This window comes from Apis mellifera, linkage group LG13, assembly GCF_003254395.2.
Source record: "Apis mellifera strain DH4 linkage group LG13, Amel_HAv3.1, whole genome shotgun sequence".
Lineage (NCBI taxonomy): Eukaryota > Metazoa > Arthropoda > Insecta > Hymenoptera > Apidae > Apis > Apis mellifera.
Genome location: NC_037650.1, coordinates 6,236,515 through 6,254,913, shown reverse-complemented (window position 1 = coordinate 6,254,913; position 18,399 = coordinate 6,236,515). Strand labels below are relative to the sequence as shown.

At 44.0% G+C, this 18,399-nt stretch overlaps 2 protein-coding genes across 30 annotated transcripts in view; one reads left to right on the top strand and one right to left on the bottom strand.

Moving 5' to 3' along the window:
• The window catches only part of LOC408430 (voltage-dependent L-type calcium channel subunit beta-2), an 83,820-nt gene extending 70,717 nt beyond the window's left edge, over window positions 1-13,103 (bottom strand). For 3 of the 12 annotated variants that reach the window (XM_026444578.1, XM_026444588.1, XM_026444589.1), the window contains exons 1-2: window positions 9,359-9,693; window positions 6,782-7,638 (exon numbers count right to left, since the gene is read on the bottom strand). In XM_026444578.1, the coding sequence (XP_026300363.1) occupies window positions 6,782-7,015 (234 nt within the window). In that variant the 5' untranslated portion in view covers window positions 7,016-7,638; window positions 9,359-9,693. Of the gene's footprint in view, window positions 1-6,781; window positions 7,639-8,456; window positions 8,768-9,358; window positions 9,694-13,088 lie in introns of those variants that run through there. The other 9 variants (XM_026444583.1, XM_026444581.1, XM_026444582.1 and 6 more) reach the window with 6 other exon arrangements.
• LOC726547 (protein abrupt) overlaps window positions 12,049-18,399 on the top strand; it is a 69,781-nt gene continuing 63,430 nt past the window's right edge. For 3 of the 18 annotated variants that reach the window (XR_003305928.1, XM_006560357.3, XM_016915753.2), the window contains exon 1: window positions 12,049-13,268. The gene's annotated coding sequence lies outside the window, so the exon portion shown is untranslated. The remainder of the gene's footprint in view (window positions 13,269-18,399) is intronic. The other 15 variants (XM_006560348.3, XM_006560347.3, XM_006560350.3 and 12 more) reach the window with 10 other exon arrangements.

The following is an 18,399-nucleotide window of genomic DNA, read 5'->3' as shown; positions in this document are numbered from 1 at the left end:
CCTTCCTCTCTCCCTCCCTCCCTTCCTCCCTCCCTTTTTGCAGTCGCGCCTGTCCGCTTCTATATTAGCGGCTTCACGCTGTCGCCTGTGCGCCTGTCTGCGTGCGCGGACAGACGAAGAAAGGGCGAAAAAGGGGACGAAAGGAGCGGGCGTAGTAAGACTCGGGCTGGCGGTTTAGAAAACGTGTTTAAGGAGCGGCGAAGGTGGAGAGGACGGGAGGAAACGAAAGAGTGCAACTATGGCGCGGTGTAACAAAACACGGTCTAGAAGCGGAGCCTGGCCAGAGAGCCTAGAACAACAAAGCCTCTCTCTCTCTCTCTCTCCTCTCGCGATCACGTCCCACCTCTGCTACGAGATCCCCCTTCCTTATCCTTCGCCATCTTCTTCGTCTCTCCTTGTCTTCGTTTCGTGGCCGGGAACGTGGGACGTAAATCGCGGGGGAATTTGTCGTTGAATTTTTTCCATCTCTCTCAACCATCTTTCTTTCTTTCTCCTCCTCTATTATATTCGATACACGCGCGAAAAATTTCTCCTCGCTCGCGCCACGAGAAGAAAGGAAGGAAGGAAGGAAGGAAGGAAGGAAGGAATCGTCGTAATCGTTCCTCGAAATCCTTCGATCGATCGAAGAAGGAGAGATTTCGTTTAAAAAAAGCTCGGTCGTTTAATAGCGCGGAACGCGAAATCCTTGTGTGAAAAAAAAAAATGACGTGGATGGAACAAGATCAAGGACGAGACAAAGGAACGTTTAATTAGGAAACGCTAAGAGAGGCGCATTATACGGATTCCTGCCGGCTGAGAGAGAAGTGGACCGGTTCACCGCCGCGATATATACGTATATACATATATATATATACATACATACATACATACACATATATATACGCACACCGCGAGTGGTCCATTAACAATAATTTGGACGGTGAATCGGGAGGGACCTCACTCCGCGGTCCGGCTGCGCGCGGATAGAGAAGAAGGAGGGAAGAAGAGAGGAAGAGAGAGAGAGGGGGGATTGTTTGAAGGAATCCTTTCTCGGCGAAGGAGGGGAGAAAAAGAGAAAAAGGGAGAGAGAGAGAGAGAGAGAGAGAAAAGGAAGAAGGAAGGGAAGGACGGGCGTGCAAACCCGTTTGGCCGTTAGCGGAGCCTCCTCGAGGCAGCGGCGCGCTCGCTCTAGCTCGCTCCAAAGCGGAGGGACGATCGTTTGCCGCGCTCACGGCTAAAAGTCTCAGGTGGTGCTCTTTTGCTCTTGCCGGCTTGTACACTGACCTATATTCGATGGAACCGGGTCTGGAGACTCGAGACGCGACCAACCATCGGAGACCCACTAGCCCGAAGAGAGCTCGAAGTGTGCGTGTTCGCATCCTCGTATTATATTATACGGGGAGCACGTGTTAGGGAAGAACGAAACGCTGCTCGTCCTCCCGCTTCTCTATCGATCCACACGAATTTTACGTTGTACGTGGCGTCATCGTCGCCTCGTAAAACGCCCCCATGTTTTTTCCGAGAGGAGGAGGGAAATGGTGTATCGGCCACGGCGTATTTTCCAGCGTAGCGCGTCCGCTAACGTGCTCCGTTGCGTCGAATGATGCAGTTAGATCGATGCAGCCTCGGCCTGGCCGAGCAGAAGCTATTTACGTGCTCCTCTGAATCTTTTAGCGCGTGACGCACTTCGGGGACTATCTGGCGCGCGATAATCGATCCCACATCTCCGTCTCGCGGTGATGAGAGGGGGATCGATGATCGGTGAACTTGGATACGGTGGATATTGTGGGTGTGAATCTCTCTCTCTCGAAACGTCGCGTCTATTGTTGTATCGCGATTATTTTCTCCTACCTTTTTCTTTTTTTTTTCTCCCACTGGCCGAGGATTGTTTTTTCCGCGACCTTAATGCAGCCCGGTCTCAGGTTTAATGAAAAAAACTGAGTGTGAGTTATGATACTGATACGAGCGCGCGCTTTTTAGACCGTAATACGAGCGATTTCGATGTACATGCGGGGCGTGTAACCGTGGAAATGTCGCGCTCACCTCCACGGCCAATCTCTCACACGGTGGTTTACGACCGGGGGGAATGGCTGTGGCAACGATTTGCGCGGTTTGACGGTTGTTAACGGTGTAACTATACCTTTCAACGGGTATCTCGATGCATTATAATTGGTGTGCTGAAATTGCGACCCTTTTTTTCCATCATTAGGAACGTATCTTCGTAGTTTTTTTAGCATTTGCAGTTCTCTTTTTTTTTCTAAATTGATGATATTTTGGAGACGAAATTTTAATCTATATGAAAAATGTTGTTTTTCTTATTGCGGATGGATGCGTTTCGAAATCGAAAGGATCCGGAAAAATAAAAGTGTTTGAAAATCTATCTTTCGATATTCCGATACTCGATTTTGCGGTGAATCGAAAAAAACCTTTCCCCGTCGCATGGCCAGGTTTATAGAGAGGAGACAGGATATATCCGTGGATCTGGGTTAAGCGAGGATCATCCGAGTCACGCTCCTTATAACTTAGATTGAAACATCCACCCGCGAAACTTGATCGATTTCACGATTTGTACACCGAGTTGAGACATCTTGAATCTTGAGGCACGGGTCGAGATTCTCTAAGTCGGCCATCTTCGTTGCGAACAAATCTTAATAATATCTCTGCAAATTGTTCGAATGCCTGAAGAAGAAATTTTTCCATCCTATTAACGGTGCTCTCAGCGGTTAAAAAAAAAATTTATAGAAATATCTTGGAACGCTTGCAATTTTCCACCAATTGCTCCTCTTTCAAAGTTCTCTTGATAAAAATTGACGAAAGAGAAAATCTTACGACTATTCCGATTATTCGAATATGTTTGAAAAGAACATAACATTCGTCTAAACACGGATCTAACTCTTCGAAAGTATCGGATTCCTCGACGTTTCGTCATTGAAAAGGGTTAACATTTAAATGAACATAACGATAAACATCAAACACCGAGTAAAAATCATGAGAGCCTAATAATTACATTCCATTAACAACGCGATAACGGAACCACGCGATAATCAATGGGAAAACACGGCGAATAAACAAACTCGAAGATCGGTGACTTGCGTATAAGCTACGTAGCTATGCATGTTCCATAAATATGCAAAATTTCATTTGCATTCGCCGCACGAGCAATCCTCGGTGAACACAATCGGATGGAGGAGGTCTTGTGAAAATTTTGCAAATAGAACTCTCGATTATTCAATCACCAGTTCACCTGCCCCAATTTTCAACCAAGAATTCGACCAAGAATCATCTTTGAAGATTTAACAGATGATTCTAGGGATTAAAGACAAACCAAGAGAATTGGTATACAAAAACGTCCATTAAAACTTGTTGTTCGAGTATTAGACGAAGTGAGACAGCACTATCTCCGTCCTATTTTATCTAATGCAAATTTAACTTTTTGCGACGCAAATTTTCAGAATAAGAAGAGAATCACGCGACGAAAAAAGAAAATTCTATTCCAATAAAATACTAAGCGCGATAGAAATTTTTTTTTGAAATTCCAATTATTTCTAATTCTAGTTTAAATAACGTTGAAAAATATTCCATTACCGTGTAAAGAAGATGGAACATCTTTTAACATCTGTTTGTGCCTCGAAGAGTTAAATTTCTCATAATTTTATCTCTAACTTTTATCCATCTGTGTTTCAGCCTCCCTGGAGATCGATCCTTGAAAGATTTCTTCGGGATAAATATCAATTACAACAAGTATATTAACATACTGCACATTGACGCGTTTAATTCACGAATCTGTCAGAATGCGCACTTTTCGCGTTTGTTAGCCGTTATCTAGGCTGTATATTAGTGCGGAGGAACGATAATCAATCGTTTAAAAAGCGCACACCTCGTCGCTTTTGCGTTCTGGCATTGAAAAATGATCGATAATTGGCCGTATACCGTGTGACAAGCCACCGAAAAGTCCCGATTAAGTTGGCACGATTATCATGGTCGTGGTATATATATGTATAGTAATATAGTTGCATTTTAATAAGCGGCTAGTTATTTGCATGATTATAGGTGTATACCGCGATTATAAAGCGTGCGGCGGGTTGAGCATACGCGATCGAGATAAGTGAAGGGTTGCCTTTGATAAACACGCTCGTGATTGATACCGGAACACGCGTAAAGATGGCGATTAAAGACGCTCGAAGAAGGGAAGAAAGGGAAGAGGGAAGAAAGAAACACACAAACGCTGTCGGCGTATGCGAATTATATGCGCGTATATAACGTTTCAATATACTTCGCTTCGTGAATAATACGGCGATGCGTGTCTCGTCGGAATGGTCGATGAACCTGAATGTGTTTACTCGAAAAACGGATATTATTACTCGAAAAAGTTTTTGAAAGAAACTCGTTCGCGCTCGGCTCGTGAACGAGCGTGTTGTAAACCGATTTGCATATCGAGTGGAAAGCTAAACGGATAAATCAGAGCGGAGTGTGTCCAGATAGTATAAGGTATAATTTCTTGCATCATTATGCGCGTGTGTGGATAAATAGGTGGCACGTGATAAAGCTCAGCGTTGAATTATTGAGAAACGTATCGTTGAAAGCGTATGAAAAATTAAAAGGCAGGTGGGCATCTCGGGAGCTTAAACTTTTGCCCAACTTTTCCCTCGCAATCACGGAACGAAACAATCTTCGCAAGATTGAGAAATAGAGAACTCTCTCTCTCTCTTTCTCGCGAAACTTGGCTCGATTCGAGCCACGCGGCGTGGAATAATTAAAAACTTTCCTTCCTCTCCTCGTTCGTTTCTCTCTTCTTTGTCTCTCCCGCGTAAATTTATTACGATCTTTGGGGATACGACGACGACGTTCGACGGTACAAAACATGGCCCAGTTTTCCAAAGCGTATCGCGCGACTATTTCCATCCACGGGGAAGGATGGAGGGAAGGAAGGAAGGGAGGGGGTTAAAAAAGAAGCGTTCCAAAGAGACTCGATTCCATTTTCCACCCCATCATCTCGTGTCTGTCTCATTAGCACTTCTGACCCTCGAGACGAGAAAAAGAGAGTAGTGGGCCTGCTCTCCTCTATATCGCGGAGAAAGGCAAGCCGAGGCAAGCCGAGCTGCTGAATGCAGCTGCAAATGAGGGGCACCAACGATGCTGCGGTGTATAACTAGTTCTCTCTATGAAACATGGAGAAGCGCTAAATGAAGTGGTTGGTCGTTGGAATAGCGTGGATATGAGGGACGACACGGTGGAAAACAGGCCGAGGAGACTTGCTTTGATCAGACTATCCCGACCATCTTTCATTTTCTTACGTTCGTCTCCGTCGCGTTCACGATTCTCTCTCTCTTTCTCTCGCGTGAACGCAGCCGGAATAAATTAGGCGACTCTTCGCATTCCTTTCCCGGTGAACTAGTTTTCTGGAATTCTGTCCACTCTTACGAAAATGTACCGAGAGATATCTTTTTGATTCCTCTTTTATAAAAAGAAAAAAAGGAAAAGAAAAAGGAAAAAGGCATCGATGATAAATCACGTCGCGGTCGATGGTTGGACAGGGCTCCCTATAAATTATCGAAAACGCGATATTGCGTAATTTTCGACTAATGCAACGTTCGAGTAAAGTGTATAAATTATAGGGAGATTAACGATCGGTAATGGTACGTGGTATGGAAAATAGGATTCGTTTCGATCGACGAGTACCACCGTGGTTGATGGAAAGTTTGTACGGTAAAGCGGGAATGGCGTGCAAACGGTAACGTAATGGTAACGTAACGTTGCGCAATGATAGGCGAAATATCAAAGAGAAATGTTTCAGACGAATGCTCGCAATTCCCTTCCACGTATTTCTATATATACGCGTTTTTTTCTAAGTTTATATGTACGAGACACCCTGTCTGTGCGTGGATATCGCTTCCTGGAAATTTTCATATGTGACGGCACGTTGTGCAACATCTATCACACTCGAACGTATGCTCGAACTTCGTAAACAGGATGAATAGATGCGTTTCGTCGGTGGATTCGATAAATTTCGAAGAAAAGACAAATAGCTTTTAACTTTTTCATAACGTTATTGCTCGCGTACGAAATAGTTTGGACTTGTTGGACGTTTGGGAATATACGCTTCTTTCGTGAGACTTTCAAAATTAATGAATATTTCGATATGGGTGACGAAAGATAAGTATAAAAAGCAGATAAAATAGAGTGCCCGAATTAAATAATCGATATCGTCTGTTGTTTCCTCGTCGTGTGCACAATGTGTACAAATAATATTGCAAATATAAAGAATACAAAAAAAGAAAAAGAAAAAGAAAATGCTCGTTGAAACAAGAATTCGATTTCAAAATTAACTTCAAGCTTCGAGCAAGTTTCTTCCTTAGAAATGGTACCAAAAACCTTGACCTTGATGCAAAAAGTGGAGTACCTCATCCCCTTTCACACCTCGCATTCACAAGCCCCTTCAAGTCTACTTCTGTAATAATGATACCCACTGCTTATCACCATCCGACCAACAGTGGTATCAAAAACCTTGACCTTTGTACAGTCTCGAGTGGCCCCTTTCTTCCCACCTTTTATTACCTACTCCCACCGAAACTCTACAATCCCAACTCTACTCATCACCTTACTCTACGAACCGTATCCTAAATCCATGTTTCTCGTCCCAAAAAACCGATAATTCAAAAAAAGACGCGGATTCAGCGGAGTCATTACGGATCCGGCTCTTGTTGTTAAATTATAAAAAAAGAAAGAAGGCATAAAACGTCGATCCAGCGATCGATTGTCGACTCGAAGTAAAAAAGCAGGAACGAAAAATGCAAAAACTCACCGGGTTGTTGGTGAGCGCCGAAGTGGACGCAGCGGTAGGATGATGATCGTAATCCAGGTAATCGTCCCGCACCCTCTCCACGTCGTCCCTGTCGTCCCTGATGTCCCTGTCCCGGTAATCCCTGAGATCCCTGGGGTCCCGGTCGCGCAGGTCCCGAAGGTCGCGGAAGTCGCGTTGTTCTTGGAGGTCGCAACGGCTCACGTGGTCCCGTTCAGCGCGAAGCTGCCTCGACATCGCCGTCGGCTCCTCCTCCTGCGAGTCGAGCAGCAGCTGCTCGGCTCCACCGCCACCTCCTCCGCCACCGCCTCCGCCACCTCCAGCACCACCTCCGCGTCGGGCGGGATAACGCCGGAGGTCACACCATCCTACCTCGTCCCCCGCCCCTCCGGCGACCTCGCCGCGGGGCAGCCGAGCCGTGCCTGGGGCCCTCACCACCGATCTGCCTCGAACCTCCTGCCCCCGCGGCCCCTCGGGGGGCTCCACCACATCACACCCGAACGCTACGCTTTTTGGACCCCTCACGACCCAACTCTTCTTCTTCCACTCACGATCCTACGCCTCGCCCTCCGCGCTTCTTTTCTTTTCTTCCGATCTTCTCCCTCTCTCTTCGTCCCTTTCTCCTTTTCTTCCTTCGATTCTTTTCGATTCTTCTTTTTCTCCTCCTCTTTTACGAGAGGAGCTTTTTTCTCTTTACAAGATTTTCAAGATCGTTCTTATTAGAGCGTTTTGTTTCTTCCAAGTGGGAGATTACTCGCTAAGTTCTCGCGGGGCGAGTGGGTGACTAGAGACGGCAGTGGAGGAACGGAAGTAGCGAGAGAGTGGCGGCTGAAGATGACGCGCTTCGAGTGTAAATAAATCTGTAAATAAAGGCGGGTTGAAGGGATTAATACGGGATCGATCGATACGATTGGACGAGTGATTGGAGAGGTGTTCGAGATGTGTGTGTGTATGTGTGATGAATTTGGATTGTAAATGTGGCCGGTTGATTGATACTTGAATTTATTGTTATTGGATTGGATTTAGATTCTTAACGGATATTTTTAAATTAGGAAGAATATTTGTTATTTTATTCGTTACGTTGGATGAAAGACGATTACGATATGTAATATTTATCGTTTATAACACGTTTTATCGGTCAAATCGGTTGATGGAACAGATTAACGAATAGTTTGCCGCGCGAAAATATCCATGGATATGTTTTTACACGCACACATATACCCGCGCGAAGAAAAGGCGAGGCTATTCGATAAAGGGGCCTATAGTTCTCACAGCTTTTGGCGTGCGATGTAACACTAGCGCAACTACGTAAGATGTAAATTCAATTTTCACGCCGTTACCATACGTCGCGACGGATAATTCAATTTAAATTTAGCGAGCCAAGCTATTTTGACACAATGACACGTGTTCCCCCATTGTTCCCTCGTGTTCATTCTCTATCCAACGTTTCGTCAATGTCTTTCGTAGTTTACGTTTCTTGCTTGGATCGACAAATTGATGTTTTCATAACCGTAACATATCGACACAAACTGTAATTCAAAACGATTTAAATAACGTATATATATACATATATTGAACACTTTCAAAAATGTATTAAATTTTCCGGGAAAATAATTTTCTTTCTAATATCACAAAATTTCATTCACGAAACAGTCACAAATTTTATCAAAACTGTTACCTCGACGATCGTTTGGAACGTTATTAGCTATGCCAATCTCGACTCGTTAAATCGATGACCATTAATTAAAGTGTCACCGTTGGAAGACGAAGACCATTGATAGTGATAAACGTGCAACTTCTCTCTGCCAAGGTCAGACCCGACCGTTCGAAAGTTATGGCTGCTCTCTGCATCGCTACCTCGGAATGGTTAGCGCAAAACGTGACGTGTCTCCCGACCACGGGTATAACAGCTCGACTAGCGATAGCTCGAAGAGAGAGGGAGAGAGAGTGACGCGGAAGGAAGGTTGCGAGGCGCGAACTGGGATGAAATCAAACGATAAACCGGTGCGTAAACCGTCCTCTCCGACGTTCCAGCCTTTGGAAGGAGAGAGGGTGGCAACGAAGCTCGGCCCAAGGTGGGGTGAGTTGAGGTTAGGTCACGCCGCAGACCGCGAATGTAGGGTTGTGGGTCGCGCCCGGTCGAGCTCAGCTGCGCTGCGACCTAAAGGAGTTGCGGTTTGTCTCCGCTCAGACACGACCATTAAACCGTCCCCTCTATTTCTCGAGGAGAAAGATGCTCTAACGAACCCTCTCTCTGTAATTTTCCCCCCTTTCGATCACCACCCCTTACGATCTTTTCACAGGCTATTGCGTAAAGGAGCGCGTTACGCGACAGTAGAATGTGACGGTCACGAGTCAGACCGAAGTCGGACGCGGTGACGCGTCGACTGGGTATCGTAACGGTATCGCAGCCTTATTTTTCCAGATAATTCGATCCCGTAAATGAGAGAATACGGGGAAAGGATCGATCCATCCTGCGTTACGAGTCGCGATTCGAAAGGCACGAGCGTATGGACGGGGCACCGTATGGAAATTGTGCAGTAGTGAGTAAGCCACGGAGTCGTATCGTATCAAACTTACTCTCGATCCTCGTAGGTCCGTCCCAGTACGTGCTCTCTCGGTACTCGCGAGAGACTTGTCCAAAGTCAAAAGACGAGCACACCACTGGCGAATCACACTTTGGCGCGCGGCTCACGTCCCACCGCGAGCGATTAACCCGAATAACGCGTTCGATGATTGTTACAGAATGGGAAAATAGAACGAGGATTATTCGCGACCCGAACGACGGATTTCCGCGTGGACGATCCGGCGGCAAGAAAGTGTCCACGACGTCGAAACGACGGTGACGGTTGGGGCCGTGCTCGCGTCGACGGCTGCTGCTACCGCGGCTCGCGCTACCTCGGCCGGTCTCGGTCGGCCTCGTCCTTAGTCGGTCTTGCTCGGCTCTTGTATCGTGACGTCGCGCGGGGACGTGAAAACCCCGGCTGTCTAAAGTATCGATCGCATGCGCCAGCGCACGCGAGCTACGCTGCGGCGCGTCAACACGCGCCTTTCTCCACTGGCGTGAGGGTTGCTCGACACGTGGTTGCGTTTCGAGCGATCCTTTTTCTCTTTCTTAATCTCACCTTGTATCGGCGATAGAGCTGGCTCGATCGGATTGGCGGGCGAAAGTTGGAAATGATTTGGTGGAAGTTGGGGTCTGTGGGAGGCGGTTCGGGATGAGATGAGCCGGCGGTCCTCTGGGATCGCAGGGTGTAAGTGTCAAGGGATGACCTTGCTTTGAACCGCATTCATCGTAATAGTAACGTCTGATAGCCTTGTATATGGATACTCCTCTATAATATGGATATATTATAGAGATTCGATTGATTTGAATTTTAATTTTTTAGGAATCGTTGAAGATTTCGTTTATTTATTTATATAAATAAATAAATATTCGCAGAGGAGATGGATGCTTGTGGAAGAAGAATATATTCCATATCTTCTGATCAGTTTCATTCAAATTCATCGATATTTCTTTTATTATTTCTCTCGTAATTTGAATTACAAATGCGGTGTATAGAGGAGGACGATGATTTCAATGATGCTTCATCGATTGATAATCGTATTGCTGGATGAGACTTTCGTATCGTACGAAATGAATTAACGATGAAGTTTCGTTAAACGTCGCTTTTGTGACGCGTTTTAAGTTTCAATTTAGAAACAGCGTTATCGAGGAACGTAGAAACTGACGATTAAAATAAATTGCATTACAAACATCGTTATTGCAATTGACTCTCGTTGCACTCGTGTAGTCTATTTCCAAATGACTATACGTCGTTAAGCTATTTGTCGTGAAATAGTCATTAAGAGCGTCGTTTTCGTTTAATTATATGTTATTAACTTGCTTAATGCTTAATGCAAGTCGGTCTCGGTTGAGTGAAAATTGATTAAAATAAAATAAAACAATTATTGTAATCGTTGTAATTAGTTGAACAGATTCATGCATAGAGGCTATGTTCATAAATAATCGATGAGAACGAGATACCGAGTTTCACTCGATCCTATCTACTTCTGGTGTTCGAAGTTTATCGCGTCGGAAAAGGATAAAACCACCCCCTTCGATCGATAGTCCCGACATCTGACGGAGGGTAGAAGAAGTGTCACGAAAGAAAGTAAGTACACTTGCAAAAGAGAAGAAACGCGGATCTGCAGTTTTCTACGAGAGAAACAGTCGCTCCCCTCACGATTCCATCCCGTGATTTCGTTTCTCTTACCGACCTGCAGTGATAACACTCGAGTTTACCCCAACTTTAACTTTCGATGAAGACACTGTTCTATTTCAAACGAATAGCCACGCTCTAATCGAACGTTATTGATCGTGAAATAAAGTACCACGAATTGAATGGTAACAGCGTGGATACCTATGCAGTGCTGCATGCTGGCGGCTGGAATCAGAACGTCGTCTTTCTCTACGGTAATTGTTTAAATTGGTCGTTTAAAGGCGAAGTGCTCGTTTATGATTCTTTAAACTTTTATACACGACATCATAGTGGAATTAAAGGAATCATCATTTCCATCATTGGGGTAGTGGAACAATTAATTAATGAAGTTTGAACGAACGTCTTGATATAACGAAAGAAAGACTACTAACGAAATTCAGCCCACGAAACGAAATCCACAAAAATTCCACCCCTAAATCTTTAAAGAAACCAACAAGGTAACCTTCCAACATACCTTTGATACCTTAGATGCCCTATGCTTATATCACGCAAAAAAAAAAGAAAGAAGTTTCCCCTCCAAATATAGAAACAGTTCCCTCCAACTTTCCCTTTTCGCCCTCCTCCTTCTTTCTCTCTCAAAAAATAACCCTTTCCCGCTACCTGTTCTAGCGCGTTATCCGATCATCGATCAACCGCGACAAAAGGATGGTCTGTCTGGTGACAGGAGCAGAAGCGTGGCGACTTCCGGTCGGAAGTGGCGTTCCTCCATCATCCGTGACAACGCGTGTACCGAGCGAGTCACCGCCAGTTGTCGGCCGCGTATCGGCGCGAGTCACCGCGCGGCGACGATGCTACACTCTTTTCAGCCGACCACGTTCATCATCCCCGCGGCTACGCCGTAAGGTGGCAACGTTGCTCTCGCGCGAGAGAGGTTCGTAGTCAGGCGCAAAGGGGCAATGCTACCGCTCGCGCCAACAATACAAGGCTGGTAGGGGAACGTGTATGTATAGAGCGGAGTCTAGAAGCGTGTTCGCGTTTCTGGTGGGAGTGAGTCGTCTAGCACGAGCAGAGAGGTTCGGGGCGACGTGGTGGGGGCAAGTCAACAGCCGGTGGTGGGGATGGAATACCGGGTAGCGCGAGAGGGAAGCCGATAGCGAGAGCAGGAGAGAGTTAGATGGTGGAGAGGGAGCGAGAGGCCGCCGAAAGCGCACAGCGGCCCATAATTCGGTGCGCCGCCCCGCAATCAGGTTCGTGCTCGATGTTTCTAACCGCCTCGCTCGTCGCAGCCGGGAGAGAGAGACGGTAGTGCACGTTTTTACGTTTGTTCGTCAGCTACGTTTGACTAAGTACAGTCCGGGATAGAACGGAGCACGTCTCGCGCGCTCTATTTTCCTATATTTTTTTGTTCTCTTTTCTCCGTTTAACCGTTCTTTTCCACGGCGGATCGTAATCTCGTCGCTCGCGCGTCCCTCTTGTTTATTTGTCCGATAGATACGCGGCTGGCAGAGACGCTATTCTCTCGGGAATCCTTAGTTTACACGTATTCCGTATCGTCGTGTGGAAAAGCCGGAAAGGCTTGTCGAAGGCTACGTTTGTCTATCCGGGGGATACGAAGGACTAACGAGTGTGAGGGAAAGCCTGTTAAACACACACGGAAAGGAAGAAGAAGGAACGCAGTGGTTCGCCGGTGTAGAGTCGCAACAGAGAAGAGCGCGCGTCTCGCTGCCAGTCAACCAGTCGGCCATTCAGTCAGTCAGTCGATCATTCAGTCAGTGCCGGTTCTACACTCCGAACGTTTTCTTCTCTCTGTCTGTTTATATTCAGTCCCAAGTTCCTCAATGGTGGCTGTCTCGATGTGTTTTGCTGGCAACCAACGATAATCCTTTGTCTGTAAGTGAAACGAGAAACGGGAACACGAAGAAAACGGATCGAAAACTTGGATCCTATTGGTGGTGTTGTACGATTTTTGTGTTCCATCGTTGAAGACACATACAAATACACACGAAGTACACGATATCCCTGGCCAAAAAAGCATGGAAGGAAAATGTGCCGCCAACGGACACGGCCAGTGAATTGAATTTAAATTTCATACGTGATGATTTTCTTACGTTAGCAATTCGTTGATTGTTGGTGATGATTGTGCTGGTTCGCTATGTACACGCCTTCACGTCGTGAGCGTCGTCGTTAAAAAAAGGAGGAGGAAGGAGGGAGCCTTTTCCGCCGATTCAAACGTCCATCCTTAAACATCTCTCGTCGTGTCTTTCTTCCCTTGGTCCACATATAGTCACGTAAATATATAAAACAGATAAAGAAAAGAGAGAAACGAAATGGAACACATGCATGCTCTAAAATCGCGTCTCGAGCGCACGTGCACACACGTGCACGAAGAATATGAGCGTGTTATGGCCGCGACGCGCTACACCGCTCTGATTATTAACGAGTTATTACCGCGATACTAATTAAGTTTAATCGCAAGGCCGCCGTTCGTTAAAGTTAATTGCACGATCGACCACGGCCCACGTCGTTAACTACGCCGTCACTGCTCTCGCTGCGTAGTCATGCCTTTATAGAAATTACGTGGACTCGACTTCGTGAGTAGGACGCGCGAAAATCCTTGCTTGTACTGTCGCCATGTTTTTTTTTTTCTTTCTTCTTCTCTCCGCGCCATACACCACGCGAGATTCGTGTTTAAAATTACATCGAAGAATTCTTCCGCGATATTGGATCCGTGGTCACAGTATAATCGTGTTGCAGAGTTGCGTGAATTGCAATTGCACCAGTTTGTGTCACGAGGCTCGTGTTTCTCGCGGTTTCGAGTCCACACAGTAGCCGTGTATCATTTTATTATCGCCCGTTTATATACGTACGATCTGTAAGTAACGCGTTTTTGCTCTGATCCATAGCGATGAGTTTAGTTCTCTAGCTTTTTTCATCTCTGTCTCCAGCGAAACGATCGTATCGTAATCGTCTCGCTCGAATGACTCGTCCGTTAATTTGTTTGCCGCCTTGCCTACCGTTTCTTAGCCGCGTTACGTCGCCAACCGTTTCTCCAAATCCCTTTCCACTCATCTCGTTCTGATTAGACTTTATTATTCTCTCAGCTCTTAAAAGTACGTTCCTTTTTTTTTTTCTTTTTCTCCATTCGTTCGAATGATTAATCGACGAATTTAATTGTTTGAATTTAAATCGATTATCGTCTATATAAAAGATTGCGAACGAATTTTCAGGATCGTGTGATTCTTAATTAATCTCAATTTGATACAGTCTGTTTTCTTGCGGATCGATTATTGTATTCTTGATTATTTTCTTGATCAAATTCAAAGAGATTTCTTTGTAGCGATTATTTTACATATCTTAGGCTCTCCACGTATATTTTTCGTCGTATAAAATTTAATTTTAATTTGAATGTTTCGATTTGTTGAATTATTTACTAAACTTTTTAAAAATTGAACAGAATTGGAGCAAAATAAAACAAATCGAAATAATATCACGAGGAGCGGAACGATTCTCCTTTAACAATATTTTCCAAATTCCAAGTTTCGAGTCATAGGTTTCCTAAAATGATTCATTAGCCATTACATTAACATAGTTAACATATTTATCGAATGATTCCTCGATTTTCGAATCCCCACCGCGATCGAAATTCGTCGAATTTCGTGTCCCTTCGGTTTTATGTTAATGCAGGCCGGTTCCTATGCACATGTCACACGGACTAGGATTCCAGACTAGGAATTTGTTTCAAGTTCGTAGGCCGTTCGTTGCGACACGCACACGCGTCGTATATATTGCGTGCGACGCGTGTGATCAATAAATCGGGCTGTGCACCACGTACACTAACTCATCGCCGCGTGTACGCACGTGACGTACGCACACTGTTCCAGTCTTAAAACGCACGGTCTAAAACGTACAACCATCGCTCCTTTTCAACTCGAGCAACAATGTATCAAAAGCAGCCAGGTCAGAACGTTCGTGTGGAAAAATTTCTTGAAGCGACGTCCTCCACCGCGTGGACTATGTCACGCGTCTCAAGATTTTGTTATTATTACGCATTTGGTTGCTAGGAATCCGTCGACGTAGGATTTTTTTTTTTTTTTTTTTTTTTTTTTTTGATTTTAGTTAACCTCTCTTGGAATCGAAACATTCCACTTGTAAAGCGTAGAATTTTATTATAACGTGGCGTGTATATTTGATCGCATTTCTCGATTTTTTACTTTTTTATTATTATTATTATTATTTTTTTTTTTTTTTCTACGCTCATTATTCTCTCTGGATATTACATTTTATCGAGTTGAACTTGTTTTATAATATTAACGGTTTAGAGGTACGGTTTGTAATTAAAGTTTCTGATTAAAGTTTCCTCTAAGTATTTTCATTTAAACTTCTTAACTAACTGTGAATGTAATGCTCGAATTTTTGTATCGCCAGGGCGGCTATGATTTCGCGGTAATTGTTCTTACTAGAATTTTTGTCAGCGTTTACCGTACACTGGCTCACTTTCTCCTTGGCCTATCATCTTATAACAGGCTTCCCGTCGTGTTTTTGATAAATTCGATACGAAACTTCCTGGACGCACGGGATGTTGGACACGTAACAAATGTACGCATACGTATTATCTCGGCAATTAGTACACAACTCTTACGCCGTGCTCATAGGTCGAATTTTTTTTTTCCCCTCTATTAAAAATCTTTCCTCGAACCAACTCTCTCTCTCTCTCTCTCTCTCTATGTATAAATAGAAATCGATATTTCGAAGGTAAATTTTAATTATAATCTCGCGAGGAGATTCGTTGATCAACCTCATAAATGTAACTAAATGTATATAAATTTATTTTCAATCTTAAAATAAAAAAAAAAAAAAGAAGAAGAAGAAAGAGAAGAAGGAGAAGAAGAATGATCGGAAATTTTATTTTAATAAACGTTTGTTTCGTCCTCCATTCTCTCTCTTCTCCTCTCTTTTCGATTTTTCTTTCTTTTTTTTTTTTTAAACGATGAATTTGCAAGGTTGATTAACGCCACGGCTCACACTAGAAACGGAAATCCCCCGAGCCAATGTCTTTCCACATGGCGGCCGATGGTTATTTGATCGATACGAGCCCTCGCTCTCTCCGCTTTTCACCGTGGGCATTGCGACCCTTTTATTAATGACTGACTCACACGCATCTCGATAAGCCGCGATAGTCACGAGCCTCGCATTTGGGAACGTTCCACGCACACGAAGGTCGTATCTTTTCGGGACGATTTATTAAGTACTTTGCTCTCCCTTTGTACGATTCTCAATTCCATCAATCGTACGTACCATTCGAAAATGGAATAAAAAGGAGGAGGAGGAGGAGGAGGAGGAGGGGTGGGTGATTGTTATTTTTAAAACGCTCAGTTTATCTGGGATCGATTATCGATCTTTTAAATTCTGTAATAATGCTTAATGCCGCGTAATACTGTGACGAAATAAAAAAAGAATCGTGCGACGTAAGAATTAAAAGCTGGCGAAATTTACAATGTAAGAGAAATCGTGTTGCAAATTTTTCAATTGTTCAATGTTGATAACAGTTTTAATCTATCGCGACAATTAATCGCTGATTTTTATCGTTCCCACGATTCGTGTTAGATAGGGATCGATACGTGCACGGCCTTTTAAGCGCAATTCCCATATTTAAATACACAATTTCTTAAAATATTTATTAGAAATGTATAGCGTATAGCAACCTCTTAGAATTTACCGTGATTCATTCAGAATTCTGAATCATGGCAAATTTTAAATCTAATAAATCTGTATCGATAATAATAGATCCGCGAATATAGAAAACTATGAATTTCAACAATTTTATTTTAATTTACGATAAATAATCTCGGTATTCGATAAACGAGAATAAGAATAGATCCGCGACAGAAGATTGGAAAAATTTTGACGAAAGACGCTATTACTTTCTCTAAGCTAATTTCCAATCCCTATTTCGAATATCGAATTCAATTGTAAATGACGGCATGATTTGAAATAATTTTATCCCGTATCGATAATAGAGATTAGAATTGGTTCACGATAGAAAATTGAAATATAAGCGGTACACGGTGGCAAAGCGGAGCAAAAACAGTGCAAATTAACCGAATTATGGAAGCGTCACGTTTGCTAATGATTTATGCGCGACAATGTGCCGGTAATTGGCAACGTGCACGCAGCGAGCGACGCGCGGCCTGTCCACCGATTAATTAATGAATTGACGGGCACGAGATTGCGGCCGCAAAATGATGTACATACATTCGTCACTGGGAGACGGTCAATTGTCGGTGCTGGAGCGCAAACTTCGTCGTTTGTCACCGTTTGTCGCCATTTGTCGCGGTTTGTCGTTCTGCGCTTTAAAAACAATTCTTGAGCCGCGTTCTCATTGATGCGACAAGATGCAACATTTTGCCAAAGTTTCGATCTTTTTTTTTTTTTTTTTCTTGTGAAAAAAGCCGAGTGCGGGATATTTCTACGCGTTTTTATTTTAATTGGCAAGAAGAGAATTGCTCTATCTCTAATCGTTTGTTTAATTTTTGAAGGTAAAGGATTTTTTGAATAAATCAATTTTTGGCTTCTGATCAATAAACATTAGCGCGTTCGTTTCGTTCGTTAAAATAAAATCTTTCAAATATTTCTTCTAATGTTTCATTGTTGCTTCATCGAAAACGTAACTTCTCTCGTATATCCTAATCTCGTTCTAGAAAAAAAATAGATGCAAAAGAAAAGTTTCTTCCTTCTCAAATCTCTGGTTGGATATTTAACCGGCAGCAGGAAGTAGATTTTTCGAACCGATACATCCGGTCGATCGACCATACTAAGAGAAAAAAAGAAGAAGAAGAAGAAGAAGATAGAAAAAGGAGGGACAGGGACTAATAAATAGAGGAGGTGATCGCGCGATGATCGAATAACGCAATAAAAAGATAATTACTGGAAAATGGAAGGCAATAATGGCCGGGTATAAAATTTTACAAGCGGACGGAGCGTTTCGTCCACGTTCACGGGCGTTTCTTCTCTACGGTTTCTCTATAATCCATTGTTACAAATTTTTCTTCCTCTTCTTCTTCTTTCCCTCTTCCCTCCTCCATTATTCTAGCCTTGCCCCTTGCTCCTCTCATCAGGAGCATACATTTTTCGGGGTACTCGTAAAATCGACCGGTTTCGAAAGCGATCTTTGTAATTCCGATCCAGCCCCGTCTCTCCTACTACAACTCGTAGGAAATAACATAGTTAATACATAGTTTGCCCCCTAAAGTACGTTTTTTTCGGGGTCAGCCAGTGGGCCCTGGAATTGTTTTAGAGAGCTGGGCAAGCGGCGAACCGCAATGAGATAACAGAAATTAAGGGTTCTAGGGAACCGTGGCTACGTACCTGGATCTACGGTTTGGAAAAACACGTACACACTCACACTGTTTAAAAATCTCG